Here is a 27,073-nt window from a genome sequence, read left to right as displayed (position 1 = left end):
TTATATCTTTTTCAGTTTCTTTCATAAGCTTTCTATAGTTTTCAGTGTATAGATTTTTCACCTCTTTGGTTAGATTTATTCCTAGGTATTTTATGCTTTTTGGTATAATTGTAAATGGGATCTATTCCTTGATTTCTCTTTCTGCTGCTTCATTATTGGTGTATAGAAATGCAACCGATTTCTGTGCTTTGATTTTATGTCCTACAACTTAGTTGAATTCATGGAACAGTTCTAGCAGTTTTTTGGGTTTTTTTGCTTTTTTTTTTTTGGTGGAATCTTTTGGGCTTTCCATGTAGAGTATCATGTTGTCTGCAAGGAGTGAAAGTTTGACTTTCTCCTTGCTGATTTGGATGCCTTTTATTTCATTTTGTTGTCTAATTGCTGAGGCTAGGACTTCCGATACCATGTTGGATAACCGTAGTGAAAGTGGACATCCCTGTTGTGTTCCTGACCTTAGGGGAAAATCTCTCAGTTTTTCCCCATTGAGGATGATATTAGCGGTAGGTCTTTCATGTAAGGCTTTTATGATCCTTTTATCTCTACTTTCTTGAGTTTTTTGTTTTTGTTTTTATCAATAAAGGATGCTGTATTTTTCAAATGCTTTCTCTGCATCTATTGAGAGGACCATGTGGTTCTTGTCCTTTATTTTATTAAAGTGATGTATCATGTTGATTGATTTGCAGATATTTAACCAGTTCTGCATTCCAGGTATAAATCCCACTTGATCGTGGTGAGTAATTATTTTGTGTATTGTTGGATCCAGTTGGCTAGTTGAGAATTTTTGCATCTGTGTTCATCAGGGAAACTGGTCTGCCTGCAGTTTTCCTTTTTAGTGGGGTCTTTGTCTGGTTTTGGAATCAAGGTAATGCTGGCCTCATAAAATGAGCTTGGAAGTTTTCCTTCTATTTCTATTTTTTTGGAACAGCTTCAAAAGAATAGGTGTTAACTCTTCTTTAAATGTTTGATAGCATTCCTCTGGAAAGCTGTCCAGCTCTGGATTCTTGTTTTTTATGAGATTTTTGGTTTTCACATTTTTGGTTGAATATTCTTTGCCATAATATCTAGGAGGAAGATACATGGAAGTTACTTATTGTTTTAACCACAGTTGTTTATTATTATTATTATTATTATTATTATTATTTTACAGTAATTCTTAATGAGGGGATAGATCTTTGGTAGTCATTGGGTTGTTTGTTTTTTACAAACTGTAACTTCTCATGTTGTGCAATGCTGTCCCTGATGAGAAGTAATTACCTCCCTGAGAGTCATTGCCTTAGTTAAGCACAGATTAGAATAGGTTTTATAACTTTTTATGTATATTTGTGGAGACAAATGCATGAGTATCATTGATCTAAAGTGAAGCAGAAATCTTTCTTTCAGTATTTGGTTTATGTAGTTAATCAACAGCAACCTCCAAAATTTCTGGATTTTGTTCTATGGATCAGAAATCTCAATCACCAAATTGAAGTCTATTGCTGCCTTTCTGCCATTCCTCTAAGGCTGAGAGCCCCTGTCAATTCCTGCCACTGTGGCTCTTCCCGCCACAACTCAGCCACAGATTGCTAGAGTTCTCATTGGAGAGAGAATGGAAATTACGGCAAACCAAGTTCAGGAGTTGACTGTCAATATCCTCATTCCACTCTGCTGCCTCTTTGATATTCCAACCCCCTTAGGGATATACACAGTGAGATCTCGTGCTACCTGAAGTATCCCTGTTGAGCACTCTTGAAGTTACATGCTTATCCCAAAAACAGAGGCAAATGTGACATTTAAAGGGACTTTTTACTTCAAATTGAATGTAGGGGTGACAGTTGCACAAGCAGTTACTTGTCAGAGTTTAATCACTAAAATCTATAGACTTTCTCCCCAGGTTTAGTATACTGAGACCTTCTTTGAGAAAAATATTCTGATTTACTTCAAAACACTTCAGATTTAGAGTCAAAATACTACTGGCCTTGCAATTTACTAGCTGTGTGTGCTTGAGCAAGTTACTCCATTTCCTCTGCTTGTTCCTTTGATTTTAAAATATGAATATATTGACATAATACCTACCTTTAATTCCCATAGTGACATGGTTGCATAAATGGAGATGATGTCTGTGTGAATACATGATACTTATTATACGTGGTGAAAGTCATGTTCCTTGCTTAGACATGAAATCAATATTATTTTATATGCTGAGATTATCTTGAATCAACATAATGTAAAAGATGCTTATTTTTATTTACATGATCAATAAAGTTTCAAACCAGTTCATTTGTAATGACACAGGACCTTAAAAATAAAAAGTGATTTTGCAATCAAGTGTGCAAATAAGGTAAACATTAGGCATTTTTATAATTAAGATAATGTGAAGTTTTTAATAAGCTGTATTACACATGGACTGCTACCAGTGCACAGTCACTGTCTTACTTCTTTTATAACAGTGCCTTTAGTATTCCACTGAAACGTGGCCAGTGAATGTACAATATTCTTAGTTACTATTATGAGGGGCTCTGTATATTACGTCTCCACTGTGTCTGCCGTTAGCTAGAAAAATGCTGGGAGGAACAGCAGCTTCTATCAACAGGGAGCCATATTAATTATTTGAAATGTGCCTCATAAGAGGAATCAGCAGAGTTTATTACAAGTCGAATATTACTTGAAACGGGAAGGTTACTCTAACTGTTATCATAATCTATGTATCATTAACTTTCCTTGTTTAGGAAAAGAGATTAACAACCCCGTAAATGGCTATAGTAAATGTGTAAAATATAACTGCATATTCCCATTGTAGAAGGAAAGTGGTGGGTCTTCCACTCATACCCAAACCTTTTTTAGAAATAGCTTTAAAAAGTAGCTTTAGCAATTGGACTGACTCTGTGATCGTGCTTTCTTACCTCACGATTCTAATTGCTTACAGAATCATCAGTATGCAACGAGTAGCTACTTTGAACATTAGAAAAATTTTTAGTTTTTAAGCTAGCAATTTTTTCAATCAGCATCTTGGCCTTCAAATCAACACCTTAACTCGTAAGACAGAAAGTATATTACAAATATGTTTGTGAGCTGGCAGAATGTTTTACAAGGAATAGAAAATGAATTCATCTGCCTAGTTTTTTTTTAAACATTTATTTATTACTTTTGAGAGATAGAAAGAGACAGAGCACAAGGAGAGGTGGGGCAGAGAGACAGGAAGATACAGCAGTAGGCTCCAGGGTCTGAGTTGTCAACAACAGAGCTGGACATGGGGCTCGAACCCACAAAATGTGAGATCATGACCTGAAGTTGGACGCTCAACCGACTGAATAACCCAGGTGCCACAATCTGCCTACTTTTTATATCATGGCTAAGTATTGTTTTTTCCCAAAAATACACATAGCACGAAGGGGTACTTTTCTTCAAATAACAGAAGTAAATTATAAAAAAATAAAATACAAATGAACTAGTTATAAAGTTATCTAAGTAAGTGCTATCAGAGTGTTATTTGACATCGATGCCAGTCTGAAGACTGTATATTACTGGTCTGCAATGAAATAAGTGCGTAAATTGAGAATAAGTCTTTAGAAACAGGGCAGATTGACAGATTACGTATTGTCTGTTTAATAACAATAAAAAATGTGGACTTGTTTTTTCATGTCTTTTTTCCTTCCATTTTATTATTTTTTTGTAAATCATTTATGTTGTATTTTTAAAAGTGTCATTCCACAATGGGTCTGTAATCCAATAATAGGAAACAAATGGTAGTTTAAGAAGGACTGATATGGGGCGCCTGGGTGGCTCAGTCGGTTGGGCGGCCAACTTCGGCTCAGGTCATGATCTCCCCGTCTGTGAGTTCGAGCCCCGCGTCAGGCTCTGTGCTGACCGCTCAGAGCCTGGAGCCTGTTTCGGATTCTGTGTCTCCCTCTCTCTCTGACCCTACCCTGTTCATGCTTTGTCTCTCTCTGTCTCAAAAATAAACGTTTAAAAAAAAAAAAGGACTGATGTGATTGGTTGGTGTTTGGATGATGCATAATGCTCCTGTGTTTGAATAGATCTGTCGACACAGTTTGATGACAGTTAATTCAGTGTGAAGAAAGATAATGTGATATCACACAAATCAAATATATATATGTATAAAGGCGTAACTTCAATGTCTTCTTAATATTTATTTTTGGGTCAACAGGGCAGGCACATCATGGGCAGGTGTCATACATCTCTCCTCCAATTCACCTGGACTCTGAGCTAGAAAGACCCCCTGTGAGAGGTGAGTTGTTTATTATTATTATTACTATTACTATGGTTATTATTATTTAAAGAAAAAGAAACTATTTGTTATTTTGACGGAGACAATTAATTAAATTATAGATAGTTATAAATATGTATTTTGCAATACAGTACCTGTTTAAAAAGCGGGGGGAGGGGATTGTATATAAAGAATTTGAGAACAGAAAGAGCAAATCTTATTCGTAAAGTATGAAATACCGTTCTGAGAAATATTCATAAAACAAAATAAGAAATAGAGCTATATTGTGATTCAACTAGTGGAGGACTAGTTGAAAACTAACCTAGATTTAGAGATCACCAGATAACCATTACTTTTTTTTTTACTAAAACTTTCTTCTACTTGTTTTAAAAGAAATTAAGATGCTTTAAACTAAGTCATATTGACATTTATTTCCTTGCAACATAATATTTTATATTTTATTATGTTTTAAAAAATCATTATGGCATTAATATGATCATTTAGTTTTTAAAATGTATGTTAAAATTACATTTTTTAAATTGATACCATCAGTTTAAAGATTTTTAAAAATGACCAGCCATACAAAATAAAAATTAAAAATAACATTTGTTTTCCCATATCTAAATACAGAATTTTTATACTTTTAAATAAATATTATTATTTTCAACATGTATTATAATGTTCAAAGTTGATGAAATTGATATAGACTTTTTTTTTTTATAAATACCAAATATTCTGAGGTTAATTTGGTTTTTCAGATTTAAGTGATTCAGGATATTTTCTTATACCTTCAACAGTATCAATCACTTGATACAATAAAAGTCATTAGGTCTGCCTTTTATGAGCAAGTTTTCTATACATGTTTTTTCCTCTGCCAGGAATCTCTTACCTTTTCTTTTCTGCCCAGTTAGTTTCTGCCAGTGTTTGAAGGCTCTGCTTTATCTTCAGTTCCTCTGTAAAGGCTTCCTTGGCTGTGCACTAGGGAGAAGGGAGTGTATCTGTTCTCTGAATATCCCCTGTGCTTGCCTCAGTTATTACATTTAAGACATCCGTGTCTTATTTTTCAGCATGCATATTTCCCTTTCTCTTCTGTAAGGTCCTCAAGGACAGAACGTGTCATAATTATTATTTCTTCTCCAGCCACTGCTCTATGCTTTGGACATAGGAGGAACTTATACACTGATTTTTAAGTAACTGAAAGTGAAGGTGACAACCTAGGTTCTGAAGGATGCATCCTCCTTTTTCAAGAAGAAAAGGAAGAAGGGATGATAATGGAGTTCCATGAAATGGAAGCAGAATGAAACAAAACACAAAATTGTGAAAGTTGTGACATTTTAAAGAAATGTGCTTGGTGCACAGTAAAATGAGAGCAGTTCTCAAGGAAGAAACTGAAAAGATGTGGGAAGGCAGATTGGGAAGCATTCTGTATCACATGGCAAGGTTATATTTTATCCTGGAAAAAAAAGGTTACGGAATACTTTTTTTTAAGTTTATTTATTTATTTTGAGGGAGACAGAGAGAGTGAGCAGGGGAGAGGGAGAGAGAGAATCCAAGCAGGCTCCATGCTCTCAGTGCAGAGCCCAAAGGGGGGCTCAAATCGACGAACCATGAGATCATGACCATAGCCAAAACCAAGAGTCAAATGCTTAACTGAATGAGCCACCCAGGCACCCCTGCAATACTTTTAATTTTTAAAAATTTTTTTCTAAAACAAAATGAAAATAAAAATTGTTTTTCTAAATTAGTGAGGTTTTGCGTTATGACACTACGTTCTTGGTATAAGAAAAAGATCTCTGAAGCCAGTGTAGATAAGAAGAGATTAACAGAGGGGAGGGAGTTTCAGTCATCCGGGTAAAAGATTACTGGGAAATTAGAAACGTGTCTGCTACTATGGCAAGGTCTTCAGTTCCTCTGTCAGGGCTTCCTTGGCTATGCACTAGGGAGAAGGGAGTGTATCTGTTCTCTGAATGTCCCCTGTGCTTGCCTCAGTTATTACATTTAAGACATCCGTGTCTTATTTTTCAGCATGCATATTTTATACTGAAGAGACATAGCATTTGAGTGAACAGACTTAGGGAAAAGGAGCAGAAATGCCTCTAAATTAATATGGATTAACTGCTTGGATGCTTAAGACATAATCCTTCATCATGAGGAATAGATGAATTTTAAATTGGTGCATTGTTTTAGACATGTTAATCCTTAGTAGAATATTGTCCCTACCAAAGATGGAGGTCCATTTATGCAAGTTGTTGACTTTAATATAATTCATTTCTTCTGACATCCCAGTCTGATTTGGGAAGAGTATGGTAAAATCAGGCGTAGGGTAGTATAACAGTACACTCCAAAATGTAGTAGTTTAAAACAGGAAACATTTATTATAGTTCGCACACTTACTTGAGTTGTGTGTGTGCTAACTTGGCTGTTAGATGTTAGAAGTTAGATGTTTAGGAGCTAGCAAGTTGGTTGGTTTTATAGGGGAAGGAACTCAGTCACATGCTTGATAGTCACCTTAATGTCATCTGGGATGATGGCCGTATGGCTGTCATCAGGAAGCAGTCTAGCACAGGCTCATTCTCATTATGACAGGATTCCCAACAATAGGCAGACAAGTCCCAAAGATCAAGTATTTTTCAAGACTCTGCTTGTATCATGTTTGTTATGTCTCATTGGCCAAAGTAAGTCACATAGCCAATCCCAGACATAAAAAGGGAGAAAAAGACTCTATATTTTGATTGGGAAGCCACAATCCAAAGGACCATGGATATAGACAAGAGGGGAACTGGGATCATTTCAGACTACCATAGCAAAGCTGAAAAGGGTAAAATGAGTTTAGAATGAAATAAGACAAACATTGGTAAAATGAAGGGATTTAGAGGCAATTAACTTAAACATGGGAGTTCCAGACATTTTATCATTAGTTTCCTCAACTACTAGGCAGAAGATCAGAAATAACAACTTTACAGTGTCTTTGTGAGGATTAGGGATAATATAGAATAGAATTTGTCATGTGGTAGGCCCTAGATAAAAAATGTGGCTTTTACTATGTACTTTTGTGGTCACTTCTATAGCATATGGGAGGAAGTTGGAGTTTGAAGCCAGGCAAACCTGTAAGACCTTAGGCAGCTTCTGTCTGTCATCTGTAAAACAAGGATAATAATGTCACCTGAGCCAAGTTCATTAGGGTAATTACATAAAATAATAAGTATCAAGTTCCTGGCAAATACTTGACATAAACTAGACCCTGAAGGGTTAGAAGGTAGGTAGGCATTATTAAAAGTTACCCCTTAAAATGGCATGGTCTTGGGGTGCCTGTGTCTGGCTCTTGATTTCAGCTCAGGTCTTATCTCACGGTTCGTGCGTTCAAACCCTACATTGGGCTCTGTGCTGACAGCTTGGGATTCCCTTTCTCCCTCTCTCTCTGCCTCTCTCTCTCAACATAAACTAAATAAACTTTTTAAAAAAAATAAATAAAATAAAATGACATCATCTTGGTCAAAATAGTGATGGTATTGACCTGGTAAAGAATGAATTACTAGAATCCAACACTCATCTCTGCTGCTCTCTCCCTCAAATCGCACTCTTAGAATGACTGTCTTGGTAACTTCTAGTTCTCTTAGCGTTCCTTTCCATGCATTGACCCAGAGCCATTCCTAGACTGTTCTGTGATTAATACAATTACAGTTAAGAGTTATTAGCTCATGTGCCACAATACTGCAGTATTCAAAAGAGGACACTTCAATAGGTAAATAAAGAGATTTGAATAAATCACCATAACACTGAAAAAAATCTTGGCCTTTTAAAAAAAACTATCTCGTAATTCATTTAAAAACAAATATTAATAATGGGATCGAGTTGCCATAGTAACGCCATTACTTTGGAGCCACAACATATTTCCCTTCAACTTTCAGCCATCACCCCCCTTCATTTGTTATTTTTAATTAACTATATACTGTTATTTGTACTTTGTATGCAGTCAAATTATATAAATGAACTCTAGATATGTCTATTACTGTCTATATCTAATACAGAGAGAATTTCTCAGGTATATTCTAGGTTTTTATAAGAATTTATACAATAAGATATCAGGTTCTTTAAATAATATGGAATTCTAGCTCCAATACTTGGATTTTTTTATGTGAGATATATAAAAATATCCTTTGAAGTATCTAAAAACTGACATTACCTAACCTGCTTTCCTTTTTCTATTTTTCTACTACTATAATTATATATGTATTGAGAATATAAGACATTTGTGTTGATATTTCTAAGTCTCTCTATATTCTGTGTCTCTATATTATCTTATTTTCCCTTCCTATACCAATTTCCACTAGTCTACCTGCATGTTGATGTCTTAGGACTTATTGCTTTATATATTAATTCTTTATGTATTTTGTAGGCTTATGTTTTTATAAGGAACTCATATTTAATTTTCTGACATTCATTAAAGTAGCCATATAAAACAGCAATGTCTCAGGGCGCCTGGGTGGCTCAGTCGGTTAAGCATCTGACTTCGGCTCAGATCATGATCTCGCGGTCCGTGGGTTCAAGCCCCACATTGGGCTCTGTGCTGACCGCTCAGAGCCTGGAGCCTGTTTCAGATTCTGTGTCTCTGACCCTCCCCCGTTCATGCTCTGTCTCTCTCTGTCTCAAAAATAAATAAACTTTAACAAAAATTTAAAAAAAAATAAAATAAAACAGCAATGTTTAAAATGTTATTACTATGGTTACCAATATTAACACAAGGGACTCTTCAATAGAAAATGTTAACTACCTAACACTCAGAAACACATCAGATTGCTTCAGATATCTTGTCATTTTATTCTGTTCTCATCTGAAATATTTTGAATTAGTTGGTACTTTTTTATGTATATATAGTGATTGTGCTCTGAGTATTTGAGATAGTGAGCTAATAATTGGTAACTTTGGAATTGTGTTGTAAATAATATTCTGAAAAATAATTAAATAATTATATCTCAGGGGTGCCTGGGTGGCTCAGTCGGCTATGCATCCAACTCTTGATTTCAGCTCAGATCATGATCTCACAGTTAGTGAGATCGACCCCCACATCAGAGCTTGGGATTCTCTCTCTCTCTCTCTCTGCTCCTCCTCCCCTCTCTCTGAAAATAGATGAACATTTAAAAAAGTAATAATGGGATACCTAGGGGTCTCAGTCAGTTGAGCATCCGACTCTTGATTTTGTCCCATGTCATGATCTCACAGTTTTGTGAGTTTGAATCCCATGTCACTGACAGTGCAGAGCCTGCTTGAGATTCTCTCTCTCTGCCCATCCCCAGCTCGCACTCTTTCTGCCTCTCTCAAAATAAATAAATAAACTTAAAAAAATAAAAATAAACCAATAATAATAATTATTATATGTCAAAAATCACATTTTTATCATATTTTCTTTTTTTATTCCCTCAAGTTCTTTATCACCTGTGAATCATTTTGATTTTAATCCACGTGTCACTATTTTCCCTCCTTTCGGTTGTCTTGATTTCTTTCAGCTTTCTATCATTTTTTAGGAAAAAAATATGACATTCATGCATTTGTTTGTCGTAATATGTTTCTTTTTTAGTATTGTGCATTTTAATTCTGACCAACATGCTCTTAGTAACCATAGGAAAATGTACTAGCAAGTTACTAAATAGCCTTGAATAAAATGTAATCTACATTTCAAAATAGCAGGAGTTTATAAATTCTGTGGAATTTACCCACAGATTAGCAAATTTGAGAGATTCTGTTCTTTAAGTCTAATGTGATCATACGTGGCATTTGGTTACATAATTTATGCCTGTGATGGCTTTATCTGCATTCTTCAATTTACAGATTTTATTACTGAATAGGGGTGTAAATTCCAATAGTTTACTAGTGCATTAATGTCACAATATATTACAAGGTAATTAACCAGAGCTGCCACTATAAATAGAAAAATTGTCACAGCCCTCACTATAAACTACTTAATAAAAATAAGATCCTGAATCAGCATTCACCACTGTAGTAATTTTTCTTGCCATATGTCTCATTAATCAGGACTTAAAAAAAATAGGCTCATCTAGAAGCACTATTATTTTTAAACCTTTCATTATTAAAACAAGTTTGTTATAATTTCTAGTAAATTTAATGGGATTGATTATATGTTTCTGAATGCAAATATGTTCTACATGCTTTTGAGACATGTTTCCCCATTTTTTATACTATAATTGGGAATGAAAAACTACTTCAGTGGTTTGTAGCAGATTTGTGAATAAACGCATTGGAGTTCTTAGCAAGATTCATTAAGAGTTGCAGTTCTGGAAAAAAAAAACAAAAACAAACCAAGTTGCAGTTCTGAAGGTCATGTGTCCTCTCCAACTGTGCTTTGTCCCTGACCTTTTGTTTACATCCCTAGTACTCATAATGCAAAACCTCTTACCCCAGAGTGTGTCTGTATTACGGGCAGAATGACTCAATGAAGTGCTTGGGTGGGAGTTTGTTTGGAAGCTGAATCAGAATCCTATCAGCAGAGGTGTCTATTATTTGAGATTCAGATACACCAGTTGAGGCATGCCCTGGAGTTGAGACTTTATTGTTTTGTTTTTGATGTTGTTTTGCTTCATTGTTTTCCTGTATAATTGTGTGAGAGCCTTAGCAATTATAGAACCCAACCTAGGAATTCTTCATAACATCACTAGCAGTTCAAGTTAGATAAATTCCTGTCATGAACTAAGAAAAGACATTCTTTTCTGAAAAAGTCTGAGTGATACTTTTAATGTTCTACTGTATAGAAAGTTTGACAGTTACTGGTACTCTCCACCTTCCAATACAGTGAACAACTAGTAATAAAACTGGTGAAACCAGTATGTTTAGTTTGTATAATCTTTCTTTAGGTAAGATCTTATATTTAATTAGAAGCCTAATGTCAAATAAGCTAAAATATTTGGGTAATTGGGAGATTACATCTATTTTTTTTTAATTTGCTATAATAGAGTAATATAAATATGGTTCAATTGGCACATAATCAATGAACTAGAATAATGCCAGGCATTAAGTTTCATGTGCAAATGGAATTACATTCAGCAAATCCACGTTGAAAATATTTTTTAAAGTTCAAAATAAACAGATGGTCCTGCCTGGTGCATCTATATTAAAATTAGGCTATAGCCAAAGATTTAGCATCACACATTAGAGACATTAGCGCACGATATTGTCTAGTGGAATGTAAAAACATTTGAGATTGATTAAAATAAAATAAGAACAAGACATCTGGCATTCTTATTGAGGAGACTCCAGGCCTATTTTTTAGTATTCTTCGTGTGGTGTTTTTTTTCTAACTTATCTTGTTAGCAGACATTATATAGTAGAACATAATTTCCTAGTTTTATCCACCCTTAACCCAAGGGAATAAACATGAAACTTGCATATAACAGATTGCTTTGACCACGTTAAATAACGTGCTTTTCCCTCACTTGTAAATGCCAAACGTTTTTTTGTACTGTGTGTTAAAGTACACTGCGAATACCTACAATATAGAGCTTGTGAATGGTAAACATCATTCCCATTTATGAAGTATGTGTCTTGTGTCAGACACAGGAAAAAGTATTTTACTTGCGTTTTCTCATTTAAGTCTTACAAGGACACTATCGCTTTTTCATTCAGACTTACTCGTCATCATCATCGTATTTCTAGAGTCATGTATACTCCCGTAACACTTTATGGTAATAATTGAATTGGGTTGGATTTAATTGAAATTAAATTCTAAATAGTAAAATATACTTTTTATTCAATATTGTTAGGGATAAGTGTGTGTTTTATAAATTATAACATACTTTGCAAATATAAGTTATTATTTAAAAGCCAACATTTATCATTTGAAACAACTTAGCACAATCCTGCAGGCCCTTGTGGTACATAATTCATATATTGAGAATAATTATTCCAGGGAGTAGTGTGACCTGGTAGATTTTTGCAGTAGGTTCTTGGTCATCTTGTTCTGGTAGTTTCTCAATAAGCCTGCATGAGAAGGGAGATAGAGATTGTTTGGATTCTACTTCCACACTGGCTCATGGAATGATATTCTTAGTACTCAAAAGGTATTAAATAGAGGCTTGATATCGTTGTGATCTGAACATCCTCCTTCAGGTTCAGTGTGGCTGGTGGCAGATCCAGTGGTAATGATCCTTGACTCGAATGTGATGTTTCCTCCATGGAGCCTGTTGCTCAGGGAATGGAAAGTCTCTGGAACTAGGATGTGTGTCTAAGCAGCTGTGACCAGGGTTCAGTTCCTTGAATTTCATACTTCCCTACCTGACGCCCCTCCCCAGCTCCCTGTTTTCCCTCCTAAGATTGCTCACTAGCCCAGCCCTCCTATGATCGCTCCTATGGATTCCAGGACTGACCTATCTTTGTTTTATTTGGCTTTTATTCTCATTCAAAAAGATGAGAGTGTAGCTGCTTTATCTTGTTCAGAGAGAAAATATTTAGCGTTTTCTGAGTGTCACAACTTCTTATTGCTAGTCAGTAATAATGATGGTAATAATAATAATAATAAACATTTATTATTCAAATTAACTTTTAAAAATCATACAAACTGAAAATTATCCATATGTCCTCCTCTCTCCCAATTCCCATAGAAAACCAATCATAATATTTTTCTGAATATTCCAGTAGATACCATCTTTTTTGAGTGGACATGGTTAGAACATTTAATATTTACACATAACATTTGTGCCTGGCTGTATTTGAAGCAAATGATATGGATCATTATTTCATTAATTTCCTGAATCTCGTGAAGCAGGTAGTATTCTTGTTGTAATTTTGTGAATGAAAAAACTGAGCCGTAGAGAGATTTTTTTTTTAACTTCATAAAGGTCAGATTAAGTATTACACATTGGAACCAGGTTCAAGCCCAGGCATCTATAAAAATTCTGCTCTGTCAGTTTTTCATTTATACAAAAGGAACTATGACTTAATTTCCAAAACAACATACTTTAGCCAGTAATTAGTAATGAAACATATTACCACAAAGGATGGGGTGGGGGGGGGGGTCTAACTATCCACAGTATGGTATTTTAAAGAAAAATCCTCACCCAACTCTATTAGTCATCTTAAGATCAGAATATGGCACAAAAGTTGTTTGTGTGTCTGTTGTCTTCTTCAATAAAGTAGAATATCTTTGTTCTAATGTTACACTGTTCCTTTTTGCTCTTTTCATAAAATATCTTTCTGTTTCTCTCAAAAGAAATATTTGAAATCATACCATAAAACAAGAAATCAGACATTGTGATAAAATGTTATTTTTGTAGTTTTAAATATTCTCTCCCACAAATGCTTCTTATTATTTATGAAAATAATTTTATACCAGTATACTAAAAATAATTGTCTTATTGCCTGGAGGAGACAGCTAGCTGACAGTTGTGTTGACTGCTACTACCAAAGCCCGGCGTGGGACAAGGAGGAGGTTTTGACTTCCAGATGGAAGAGTCACCCTTATTGCCACCTACTGAATGTTCACGGCTGCAGGGTTTCCAATTTTTTGGTGTACTCATGCACATGATCCTGCCCTTCCGGAGTATCTTCTTTAATATAACAATTCTTACTTTACAATAGATGTAAAAGACAACATGATAAAATTTATATATGATAAGTCCTTAAATTTTAAAATACCTTTTACTCTGAGTCAGTTGCCTAAGATTAGGTAAGATCTCTTTTCTCTAGATACATCTGGATCCCTAGACAGTAAGGACAGTAAGCGTTGGGACTGTTAAGGACGCAACATCCACTTACATATCACTAGTCAGCAAATGAGGATCTTGTTTCTTCCGCTGCTAAAAGGCACATTCTTCTCTATTGAAAGCGTTGACTTTGGCTATTATTCATCCTGTAACACCCCAAAGAGTATTACCTTCACACGAAGAGGCACTTATCTCCCCCAGTGTGTACTAAGAAGTACTTTTCTCTGTTAGTTGTATCTCTGCGTCCAGCAATTATTTTCAGTCCTTGAGTTCAGGGGGAAAAAAAAAAAAAAAGACAATTTCCCTCACTGGAGCAGATGCTCCTGTTAAGTTTGGCATCACATTCTCCTAGATGGAATTACATGGAAGTATACAGCTTAAATATTAATGCTTGTTAATCTGATAAATCCACCCCGGTTGCTAACTATATGATCACAGAAAAACTTGTATAGCCACAGCAACAACCTGTTTCCCAAGATTGTTTAAGTATCAAATAACAAATATGATATTATATGTGAAACTGACCCATACCCTATAAAATGCTATGTAAATATTGCTTAATATAATTTAGAAGCAATCTTTATCGTTCCAGTCTAAGACTCAGTATGGCTCAGACATGGTGAGATCAAGAAAATAAGTCCTCAAGATGGTTTGCAATGTTCTTATCCTCCTCAAATCCTACTGGCTTAATTATGATGTAGTTTTACATTAAAAATAACCATATTTTTTTTCTGTAAATATCTATGCCTTTAATTTCAAACACGTATCAGACAAGAAAACTATATGTTAGCTTTTCTCTGTGCCCCTCTGAAAGACTAACTTTCCTTCAGTACTGACCAAATATTTTCTATGTGGTTGCATCTTATGCATGGGTTAGATTCTGAAGTTAGTGAGCAAGGTCAAAACAAAAACAAAAATATAACCCACCTTCAAACATCCTCTAAATTATCCATAAAATACAATATATCCAACAGTGAGTTATTCCTCGATATCAGGAAATGTGAAAATAGAAATACCTAAAACCTCCTTTGGCTGTGGCGATGCGTGGTGAACAGTGTGGGGAGACAGAGAACTGAGGGAACACTGTCCCTATCCTCCTGTCACTCTGGACCATGCTGTCATTGATTAAAATGCTAAGTGGATTTTCCCCCAAATTCTTTCTGAATGCATATCGTTGAATTTAAGTCAGATGAATTTTGATGTGACAGTACTATACTGACTGCCAACTATTTGCCATGCATTTTACAGGGGACTGGCAATACAGCCCACATGGGCTTTACCGTGTATCGGAGAAAGTCAACAATAGATCAATTATGTAATGACATAATCAAGGGGTGTATGGGTGGCTCAGTCGGTTAAGCATCCGACTTCATCTCAGGTAATGATCTCATGGTTCATGGTTTCGAGCCCCATGTCAGGCTCTGTGCTGACAGCTCAGAGCCAGGAGCCTGCTTCAGATTGTGTGTCTCCCTCTCTCTGCCCTCCCCCACTCGTGCTCGGCCTCGCTCTCAAAAGTAAAATAAACATTAAAAAAATCAGAAGAAGAAAAAAAGAAAAGAAAAACCACTCAGCTGAACTGTGAAGAATGAAAGTGATTGTGTATTGAGTTGTATCAGTTCTTTATATATTTTGGATACTAACTCTTTATCAGAGATGTCATTTGAAAATACCTTCTCCCATTCAGTAGGTTGCCATTTAATTTTGGTGATTGTTTTCTTCGCTGTGCTGCTTTTTATTTTGATGTAGTTCCAATGATTTATTTTTGCTTTTGTTTCCCTTGCCTCAGGAGACATAATCTAGAAAAATGTTGCTGCAGGCTATGTCGGATTGCTTTCTATGCTCTCTTCAGGGATTTTTATGGTTTTAGGTCTCACATTTAGGTCGTTTATCCATTTTGACTTTATATTTGTATAAGTGTAAAAAGTGAAAGAAGTGGTCCAGTTTCATTCTTTCCTATGTTGCTGTCCAGTTTTCCCAACACCATTTGTTGAAGAGACGATCTTTTCCCCGTTATGCATTTATTCCTCCTTTGTTGAAGATTAAGTGACCATATAATCGTTGGTGTATTTCTGGGTTTTCTGGTCTATTCCATTGATCTATGTTATCTGGTTTTTGCCAATACCATGCTGTTTTAATTACTACCACTTTGTAGTAAAACTTAATATCTGGAATGGTGATACCTCCGGTTTTTTTTTTTTTCAAGATTACTTTGGCTGTTTGAGATCTTTTGTGGTTCCATACAAATTTTAGGATTGTTTGATCTAGTTCTGTGAAAAATGTTGTTGGTATTTTCATAGGGATTGCATTAAATCCATAGATCACTTTGAGTGTATAGACATTTTAACAGTATTTGTTCTTCTAACCCATGATCATGGAATGACTTTCCATTTCTTTGCATTGTCTTGAATTTTTTCATCAATGTTATATAGTTTTCAGAGTACAGGTGTTTCACTTTTTTGGTTAAGTTCATTCCTAGATTTTGTTTGGTTGTTTGTTTTTGGTGCAAGTATAAATTGGATTTTCTTAATTTCAATTTCTGCTGCTTCAGTGTATAGGAATGTAGCAGATTTCTGTACATTGATTTTGTATCCTGCAACTTTACCAAATTTATTTATCAGTTCTAGGTTTTTGATAAAGTCTTTAGGATTTTCATATATATAGCATCATGTCATCTGCAAATAGACTTTTATTCCTTCTTTGTTAATTTGGGTGCCTTTTATATTTCTTTATGTTGTCTAATTGCTGTGCCTGGGACTTCCAGTGCGATGTTGAGTAAATGTGATGAGAGAGGGCATCCTTGTCTTGCTCCTGACATTAAGGGAAAAGCTTTCATTTTTTCACCATTGACTATGATGTTGGATGTGGGTTTTTCATATGAGACCTTTATTATGTTGAGGTATGTACCCTTTAGACCTTCTTTGCAGAGGGTTTTTATCATGAAGGATGTTGTACTTTGTCAAGTGTTTTTTCTGCATCTATTGAAAGGATTTAATGGTTTTTATCTTTTTTTCTTATTGATGTGACATATCATGTTGATTGTTTTGTGAATTTTAAACCACGCTTGCATCCTGGGAAAAAATCCCACTTGATGGTGGTGTATGATTTTTTTAAATATATTATTGGATTCAGCTTGCTAATATTTTGTTGAGGACTTTTGCATCTATATTCATAAAATATGTTTGCCCATAGTTCTCTTTTTTTGTAGTGTCTTTATTAGGCTTTGGTATCATGTGTCTTTATCTGACTTTGGTATCAGTGCGATACTGGTTTCATAGAATGAATTTAGAAGATAGATAGATAGATAGATAGATAGATAGATAGATAGATATAGATATATATATAGATATAGATATATGAATAGTTTGAGAAGAATAGGTATTAACTCTTCTTCAGATGTTTGGTAGAGGGGCACCTGGGTGGCTTAGTCAGTCGAGTGTCCAACTCTTAATTTCAGCTTAGGTCATGATCCCAGAGTCGTGGGATACAGCCCTGCATCAGGTTCTGTGCTGAGCATGGGGCCTGCTTAACATTCTCTCTCTCTCCCTCTGTCCCTATCCCCCACTCATGTGTGTTCTTTCTCTCTCTAAAATTTTTTTAAAAAGTTAAATGTTTGGTAGAATTTGTCTGTGAAGCGATCTGGTCCTGGACTTTTGTTTTTGGAGAGTTTCTTGATTACTTATTCAATTTCATTACTAGTAATCAGTCTGTTCAAATTTACTATTTCTTCCTGCTTTAGTTTTGGTGTTATATATCTCTAGGAATTTAATCATTTCTACTAAGTTGTCCAGTTTGTTGGCATGGAGGTTTTCATAGTATTCTGTTACAATTGTTTCTATTTCTGTGGTGTTTGTTGTTATTTCTCCACTTTCATTAGTGATTTTGTTTATTTGGGTCCTCTCTCTTTCCAAATAATTCAATTAAAAGTAGGCAGAAGACATGGACAGACATTTCTCCAAAGAAGACATACAGATGTCCAACAGACATATGAAAAGATGCTCAGTGTCCCTCAACATTAGGGAAATGCAAATAAAAACTGCAATGAGATAGTAACTCACACCTGTCAGATTGGCTAAAACCAAAAACACAAGAAACAAGTGTTGTCAAAAACGTGGAGAAAAAACCCTCTTATAATGTTGGTGGGAATGCAAACTGGTGCAACCAATGTAAAAAACAGTATGGAGGTTCTTCAAAAAATTAAAAATGGAATTCTCTATGATCCAGTAATTGCATGGTTGAATATCCAAAAAATACAAAAACACAAATTCAAAGACATACACACATTCCTGTTTATTGCAGCACTGTTTACAATAGCCAAGCTATGAAAGTATCCCAAATGTCTATCAATACATGGATAAAGATGTGGTGGTGGTGGTGTGTGTGTCTGTGTGTTTGTGTGTGTATAATGGGATATTATTCAGCCATTGAAAAAAATAAAATAGTGCCATTTGCAATAACATGGATAGAGCTAGAGAGTATAATGCTAAGTGAAATAAGTCAGAGAGAGAAATACCTTATGATCTCATTCATTTGTGGAATTTAAGAAACAAAACAAGCAAGCAAAGGACAAAAGAGAGAGAGAAAGAGAGAGAGGCAAACCAAGAAACAGATTCTTCAATATAGAGAACAAAATGATAGTTACCAGAAGGAAGGTGGCTGGAGGGATGGGGAACTATGGGATGGAGATGAAAGAGTACACTTACCATGATGAAAGAAAGAAAATAAAAATATAACATGATTTAAAACAAACAAACAAACAAACAAACAAAAGAACATGAGTCGGCCACACCTGAAGTTGAAGGATGGTATGATCAGGGCCCTGAACTGGAATAGTCATGGTATGTTAATTCATTTGTTCGCTAAGCAAATACTGATTAGGGCCTCATATATGCCAGGCTTTGATGGAATTGTGCAGTTTACAAATCTGTCAAGACTTGGCTTTTCATTAAGCATACACTCTAGACAGGGGAGAGAAGTTAAAATGAACAAAAATTAAACAGATAAATGCACATGATACTTCTGGAACATAGCGAGATGAGCAACTGGAGATATAGACAGAGTACTTACATAGGGTTCAGATCAGGCACTTTTTTTTGTTTCCAAAGATAAAAACAAAGATGGACAGTAGTTAAAACAGTATAAAAACACATTTTTTCCCCAGAACTATTGCAATGGGAGAAAAGAAACCTAGGTATATAGTGGGCATCAACTTCAAATACAGCATGGACAAGTGGGCATGCATAGCCAAGGAACAGGGTAGAAAATCCCTGTATAGAAAATTGTTAAGAGGAAATGTCAGGGGCCAGAGGGACTCTGGAAGCAACTTGATAGGATTCGTGCTAAAGACAGGCCAGAGTGATCAGACATCACCAAGGGGTTGGTAGAGGATGAGGAACATGATCAGATACAGAGGGTGATCAGATATGGAGAGAATGGGGGGTTGTAGCTGACATGACTTAGTAGGGTTCTTGCTGTAACTGGATTTTACAAGGAAGTGCACAGAGGGTCATAAGAGAAGGTTCAGGTGTCTAATTAAAGTTTGGTCAAGCAGAGAATTTTTGTCAGCCTAGTAGGTCTTGAAAGGAGCTGAGTTGTTGTTGTTGTTGTTTTTCTGTTTTGTTTTTTTTTTCATGGGGGGTGGAGGGGCAGAGAGAGAAGGAGAGAGAGAACCCCAAGCAGGCTACACCTGCACCTTCATCAGGAACCATGAGATCATGACATGAGCCAAAATCAAGAATTGGATGCTTAACTGACTGAGTCACCCAGTTGCCCCAAGAGCTAGGGTTTTAAGATTGCTGAGGGGTTTAAAAACCTCTGAAGGTTTTTTACACAGAGTACTACATAATCTGATTTCAATTTTTAAAAGATGATTCTAGGTGGAAAGTAGCTTAAAGAGAGATAAATCCAATCATATTGGTATGGCTTTTCCTTAAAATTTCATTTACAGAATTCCCTCTTGCCACTTAAATTCTCTGAAGATTCTCTTCCCTTCTGTCCCTTCCATTTTCCACATTACTAGCCTAAGATAATGTGTGACTTCTCTTCTGTGATTAAGAAATAGCAGAAGGATTTGGAAACAGGCAAATTCACATTGCTGTGGGACCATGTGCTGAGCCCTTTGGAAGCAGGACCTGATAGAACACTTGCCTGGATTCCAATAAATGCCCAAGCGAGGGGTTATAGTCCCTGCAGGGAAGAAGAGCACTTACTAATACATAAGCAATGAAAAGACTACATTTGCTAGACCCATAAGGATCATATTCTCATGCTACACACAGAATACTGATTCTGTTAAAACAAGCATCATTTGAGACTCTTGGCTGGTGATTGGGAGGCTGTTAATCTGTTGGTCAGGTTAGTCTGAATTGCCTCTGGAACTAGACACAATTGTGTCCACAATTGATGTGGTATGAACTGCGAAGAACGAAACTGGCAAAAGGGCTTATAGCTCAGATTGTAGTAGATTTTTATGTGTACTAAGCCTAGCATTTCTAAGTGTCCTATAGACATTGGGAAACTACAAAGGACATAAGCATAGAAGGCATAATTTGCATAGAAATGTTGATTAAAATGCGTAGGATGGATTGGGAGCAGAGAGATTAGTAAGTTATTTCAAGAAAGGTTTCTTGAAAGTGCGAAATAAAAAACAGTAGCAATAGGAAGAATACACAACAGATTCCTAGACATTGTAGTTAAAGCATAATAAGACTTGGTGATTGGATACGAGAGAGAAATAAGAGATAATTATTTGATTTCCAGTTTGGATAATTTGGGTGGATATTGATGGTGTCCTGGAAGACAGAGGTAATTCATATCCAAACTAAAGATCACCCATTATCAATTTTTGGAAATACATGTAACATAAAATATGATTGGAAATTGTTTCCTTTCAGTGTATGGGAGATGTAAAAAACATAATTTCAAGGGTATCTGAGACCTTTAGCCTTTTACAAGTAATTGAATTGGCCCTTTGGTCACCAGGTGGTTAGTTATCACAAGATGTAATTTATTTAGAAAAGTATGACTAGTGGATTTATGTGATACTGAGTCTGATAAAGTTCTTTCCTGGAACCTGAAAGGCATGCCTGCCAGACTTTATTTAGGTTTTAATGAATGAATAAATGAAGCCAAGGCTATAGAGCGAAAACCACCTCTGGTTACCAAATGGTCCATGCCTTTCCTTTGTTTCACTATTTTGAAGGATTTTACTTCTTCATTTCAAATGTGTGTGTTCATTTGAGAGGGGTGCCTCAGGGCACACTTGTTTGTTGGTTAGATAAAACCATTCTTGAAGATAGAACAAAGAACATACAGGCTGCACAGCAAGAGTATAAAACTCAGAACACCAGATGGAAAATGTCTTAGCTTTGTACTTGTGATTTCTTAAAAAGAAGAGAGGTAAACATTCACATTTTGCTTCTGTTGTTTTTTTTTTTTTCTGTTACATAAAAATGTGACGTTGAAATGTTAGAAAAAAATGGACTTAGAAGCAAACCCTCAGAGTTTTAAAATCACCTCCCCTAAGAAAGATTTGTAGTATTATTTTTCTTTGTAAAATCTACCCAGCTAAAATATTTTCTGATGAGCTTAAATGCATATGAACTACTGCTCTGGAGAATTTCTTAATTGAGTACTTCATTTTGGACTTTATTGAAATGTGTACTTTGAAAACATTGGTGAAATTTGCCATTTCCCACCTGGCACCAGCAACAGCTGGAGCCTGGACCGTGTTCAATGGCCTACACTCATGCAGCACTAATCTAAAGCAAATGCCACATTAAAAACTACCTCCCTGCCCCTTCTGTTAAACGTACCTCAGGTAAAAGGAAGAGCAGAATATTTTATTTGAGTTTGCCTTTCTCCTCTTTCCATTCCTACTTCTCTAAGACTATTATGAGTGGTCATGCTCTTAACTTTGAAATATTTATAGGAAAAAGATTCGTTTTAAATGAGCAGATGGGCCAGTTCTAAGACAAGCTGCTGTATTAATAAACATGTGTGGTGCTTTATCAGCAAAGGAGCCTATTTTGACATTTCTTCTGGATGATTTGTATAGCCTATCACTATCACACCTGGTGCAGGGACAATAAATGGGCACTTAATAGTCAAGCAGTGTGCGAACACCTTCCATTATAACTTCATTATGTCAGATATAATCATCTATTACTGAATGTCAGGCACTTAATTTATGATCAGTTGCCCTATGGAATTAGTGGCCATACAAATGAATGGTCCATTCATGTCACTTTCACTGTAAATTTCCTTCTCCTAATGCTGGCCCCTTTTGCAAACACATTTAAATAATTCGATACCCTTTTGGGGTTTTAGAATACAAAACTATTTGTTTATATTTAGCAAATTTGAGAAAAGAGCAAATGTGAATCACATATGATATAAAATTCCGTATGTGAATGTACCAATCTGTCCAAAATAATAGTGCAGTTTTTCAGTTTTCTTTACTAAGGAACTTTAGTTTGATTTTGGTAAAGTGACAGTGCTTTAGGGAAGAAACAAACAAACAAACTTCTCCCTAGAGATCTGTTGTGCAACGATGTGCATATAGTTAACAATTTTGTAGTATACGTTTAAAATTTGGTTAAGAGTCAATTTTTATATGTGCTCTTTAACACAATTAAAAAACTTTTCCGCTGGACAGCGTAAACAAGTATATGTTCACAGGTGGTACTGTCATCAAACAGGCTGATATATACAGGACAGATAGTGAAAAGAAAAGAGAAGCATAGGTTTATGAGAGGGAAGCTGAGAGAAAGAGCAAAGGAACTACTTTGTAGGATTTTAACATCAGTGCTCCCGGGGCACCTGGCTGGCTCAGTTGGTTGAGCAGTTGACTCTTGATTTTGGCTCAGGTCATGATCCTAGAGCTGTGGGATTGAGCCCCGTGTCAGACTCTGTGCTGAGCATGGAGCCTGGTTGTGATTCTCTCTCTCTCTCTCTCTCTCTCTCTCTCTCTCTGCTCCTTTCCCCTGCTCACACTCGCTCTCTATAAAATAAAAATAAAAGCAAAATCAGTGTTCTGTACTATCATCTTCAGAATCTTCTGGTCCTTTTCTTTGAATGTGAGAACATACAGTCTATGTGTATGTGTCTATTTTCAAGATCACTCTTAGAACTTCAGTTCTTGTTAAGATTCCTGATGAATTATTATCTATGAAAAAGTTCCCTTTAGAGATTTCTCAACTCCTGTATAATGATATTAGCACTGGGGTGGTGGTAAGACCCACTATTTGGGGGGAAAATCTCAAGAACTATTTAACAATCAGTAATACTATTGGACCTACCAGATTAGAAGGAAACAGTGTTACAGATAGGAAAATATTAACAGACTGATAATAGAGTTGGATGGTGTGAGAATGAATCTACATTTACTACCAACACCATACCAGGATTATTTTTTTTACTATATGAACTTCAGCCAGATCTGCCAAAAAGAAGCTTCTGCCTATGTCATAATATTATGGACCTGGCTGTCTTCCACTCAGTTCTGGCTTTCAGGGTGATGAATGGTACCACTTGCACTGGAAGCTTGTGGCTGAAGACTGACTTCTTCCATGGAGTCAGAAGCTTAAAGGAATCATGTATTTAGAATGTTTGTCTTACACAACTGAAAGATGTCATCAAGAAGAAATAAGGGGAAAATGCTATAGGTGGTATATAACACTGAATTCATTTCTAATATCCTAAGGAATTTCAAAGCTCTGGTACTGTGAAAGAATGAAATTGCACTAATAAATTTGTATTTGGCATTGACCTAACTGCCTCTGATTTCTACTCTGTAGATGCCAGTGGTCAAGAGACCCATGAGTCTATAGACTATCCCATTGACTTGAATGACTGTAAAGTGTAAAGCTCAGTAAGATACTCAGGTTACAGGAGATGATCTTTTAATGACCAACCCAGAAAATATTGTTCAGATTTATTTGGTGAAAAATCACACTAAGGTGACTTAAAGTTACTCTAGCTGAGACTCTTTAGGGATGCAAACTCCCCAGATGAATGGATCAAGACGGCACTCATTTACAGATCTGAACTCTTGGGCAAGTGTAAGCAGAATCAGGGGGGAGCTGGCAGCCAGTCGCATTTGGCTAGCAAAATATTCCAAACCCTGCAGAGTAAGCTTCACATAGAAGAGCTCTGAGCCAGTTCAAGCACTAGACACTGACTAGACCTCAGTGCCTGTTCTAAACCACCAGTCTGGTACTTGGCAGGGACCTCTGGTGAATTACTGTCCTTTCTCCCATTATCTTACATCTATTTTTTCTCACGGCTTTATTGGATCTGCCACATCAGATATCTAGCTTGTTCATCTGGAACCTTATTGGAAAACTTGTTTTTTTATAATCACTTGACTGGTTTAGAATCATTGTTTTTCTTACCTTTCTGAGCATCAGCTTTATGTAGAGGCACATATAGTTTCTGCGGTGTCTGCAGGCAAGACCTTGATTGTTCTTCTGTGTAAAGTGAAAACCATTAAGGGATATTACCATCTAGAAAATAAAAGAAAAAATACACATTTATTTGTAAACATACCCTCAAATTCATTTTATTTGTTACTGGTTTTGCCAAGACTGAATTGGGAATAGAAGCATATATCATGTTATATAAGTGGTAGGAAAAATATGGGTTCCACTGAGATTTTGTTTGGAAACTAGCATAATTCTTGCAAGGGCACTTGGTTCATACTAAAATTGTGCAGTGGTAAATACTGCCTTTTTGTTCTACCTATGTTTATGGTATTTGAAAACGATGTGAGTAGTTTCAGTTATCATAGACCCTGATATTGGGCTTAACCCCTGCTAAGTGATAAAGCAAATGCAAGAAAATGTACTTTAAAATATTTTAAGTGTTTAATAAGAGAAGATGTTATTATTAAAGGTGAAAATCTTTTTAATTTTTTTTTCTTTAATGAAACAGCACAGAGTGGAAAATACCATAGCAGTCATTTGCAATCAGCAACATGGAAGAAACCTGTGGTCCAATTATACAGTTGACCCTCGAACAACACAGGGGTTAGGGCCACCAACCCTCCCCCACCCCCCCAGTCAAGTATCCACATGTAACTTTTGACTTCCCCAAAATTGAACTACTAATCATCTACTATTGACTAGAAACCTTACCAATAATGTAAAAAATTAACTCATATTTTGTGTATGTATTATATAGTATATTCTTAAAGTAAGTTAGAGAAAAGAAAATGTGACTAAGAAAGTCATAAGGAAAATACATTTACAGTACTGTATCAAAAAAAATCTGTATATCACTAGAGCTATGTAGTTCAAATCCATTGTTCAAGGGTCAACTATAATTTTTTTAGGGTGTGTATGGTCACAATGAAAAGACTATAAATAATGATATTTACATATCTTACCTTGAACACTAGTCATCCAATAAATTTTTGATGAATTTAATAGCAAACTTTGAGATATAGCATCTCTTTTAACCTATAGAGCAACTAAATGTAAATTACCTTCAGTTCAGTAAGAAATGGAGTAATTCCAAAATGTAAGCAGCTTTCTTTTCCCTCTTGGGTATAATTAGGACCATTATTGTAATCATATCCATTAAACTGCTGGGATTTGGGAATAATGGATTTCTTTGCAGAAATTGATTAAATAATATCTAAAGAAAAATGCCATAATTGAGAATTTATACTTTTACTATTGATTTATTCTTTTTTATGTTTCATATAGGTTAAGTGACTTGATCTGTTTATTTTCTAGAGTAGAAAAACTATTCATACATTAAAGTTTCAAAATCCTGTGATCCCTGAGAAAAATGTTTTATAACAAGGTTCTATCAAACTATATAAACTCATTGTTGTATGTGCTGTTCAAATCGTATCTGCTACACAAAAATTTGGACCTTGGCATCATTAAAGTCATAGAGCCAAGTGGAAACCATTTAAGTGCATCGTTTCCTTTATAAAATCCACTGGAGTTTTTCTTTTTCTTGTATGATTTGGAGTAGTGCTACATGTTTAAATCATTAGTGTTACATGATTAAATGAAACTTTATAGTCTTTTGTTCCTTTTACCAATCAGATCCTGAATGTGTGATATTCAGGACATTGTTCATTTCTAAAACTATATGAATCTGAAGTACCATAATTTAAAGTCAAGAGAAATGTAAAACCCAAATGTCTTCCGTATGCTAATATTTTTCCTTGAATAACAATGTTATTCATGAATGCTTATTATAGCACTTATTAACATTTTGCTTTGAAACAACAGTATTTATTATGAAACAAATTCACTTCTGTGGAACTTTTCTAATACATTCTCAATTAGAAAAAAAAGGTAATGATTTCCATTTATTCGGTCATGTGAAATCTTTGCCTTTATAAACATGTAATTTAAAATATGACTTTCACTCAGCTTCTGTCCAACTGTAACTATAGGAGTAACACTGAATAATAGAAGAAAAATTGAAATCCAAGACTTAGGAAACATCATTAGAAATGTCATTAGCAAATAAAATAAGAACCAGAAAGGTCACCACTGGCTGAATGGCAATTTTAAGCCTGGTACAGTGTTTGGTGCTTCATTTGGTTATATCTAATTCTCATGGAAACTTGGGAAAGTAGGTATCATCATCTTCATTATACAAATAAGAAACTGAGGCTTAGAGAAGATGAGGTCGCTTATCCAGAACTATTAAGTGTTAGAGCCACGACTCTGGAAAAGATTGTAAACAGTAATACTGTTTTTGTAGTGAGTAAAAGATATGACAAAAGTAGCAAAATACTAGTATGTCTTAGGAAACAACCTAAAAATTAAAATTAAGATAGCCTCTAAACAGCCAAGATCACACACACTGTTATCAGTAATTATGCCTTATTTCCCAGAGACAGGATTTCAGGGGGATGGCCTTGCATTGTTATTTCAGAGTTAAAAGAAGTGAGTTGAATTCCATTTGTCAGATACTTATATGCAGTCAGGAGTAAGGTTTAGAACTGTGTTGTTTGTTGTGGTTGTTGATAAAGTTTGTTTCTCATCAGATTCTCATTACAATGGGTCACATTACCCAGACCCCAAGCTGAAACTAAATATAAACCACATTGTGATGATTTTTAATAATAATTACACTTTCTGGATTTCATCACAGGGGGAAAGAAGTGTTCATGAACCAATTTGACCATCTCATT

The 27,073-nt window shown here is 35.4% G+C and overlaps 1 protein-coding gene and 1 long non-coding RNA gene across 27 annotated transcripts in view; one reads left to right on the top strand and one right to left on the bottom strand.

The window, feature by feature from the left end:
• Window positions 1-27,073, top strand: part of ADGRL3 (adhesion G protein-coupled receptor L3) — an 818,271-nt gene that overhangs the window by 576,007 nt on the left and 215,191 nt on the right. For all 26 annotated transcript variants that reach the window (XM_053217310.1, XM_053217313.1, XM_053217311.1 and 23 more), the window contains one exon: window positions 4,145-4,225. In XM_053217310.1, coding sequence (XP_053073285.1) covers window positions 4,145-4,225 — 81 coding nt within the window. The remainder of the gene's footprint in view (window positions 1-4,144; window positions 4,226-27,073) is intronic.
• The window catches only part of LOC113598830 (uncharacterized), a 39,274-nt gene continuing 18,740 nt past the window's right edge, over window positions 6,540-27,073 (bottom strand). The window contains exons 2-4 of the long non-coding RNA XR_003419573.2: window positions 24,306-24,416; window positions 13,967-14,178; window positions 6,540-7,341 (exon numbers count right to left, since the gene is read on the bottom strand). This is a non-coding gene — a long non-coding RNA (uncharacterized LOC113598830). The remainder of the gene's footprint in view (window positions 7,342-13,966; window positions 14,179-24,305; window positions 24,417-27,073) is intronic.

Source organism: Acinonyx jubatus, chromosome B1 (assembly GCF_027475565.1).
Source record: "Acinonyx jubatus isolate Ajub_Pintada_27869175 chromosome B1, VMU_Ajub_asm_v1.0, whole genome shotgun sequence".
Taxonomy (NCBI): Eukaryota; Metazoa; Chordata; class Mammalia; order Carnivora; family Felidae; genus Acinonyx; species Acinonyx jubatus.
Note: the sequence above shows the minus strand (reverse complement) of the source record. Positions and strands in the feature narration are given on the sequence as shown.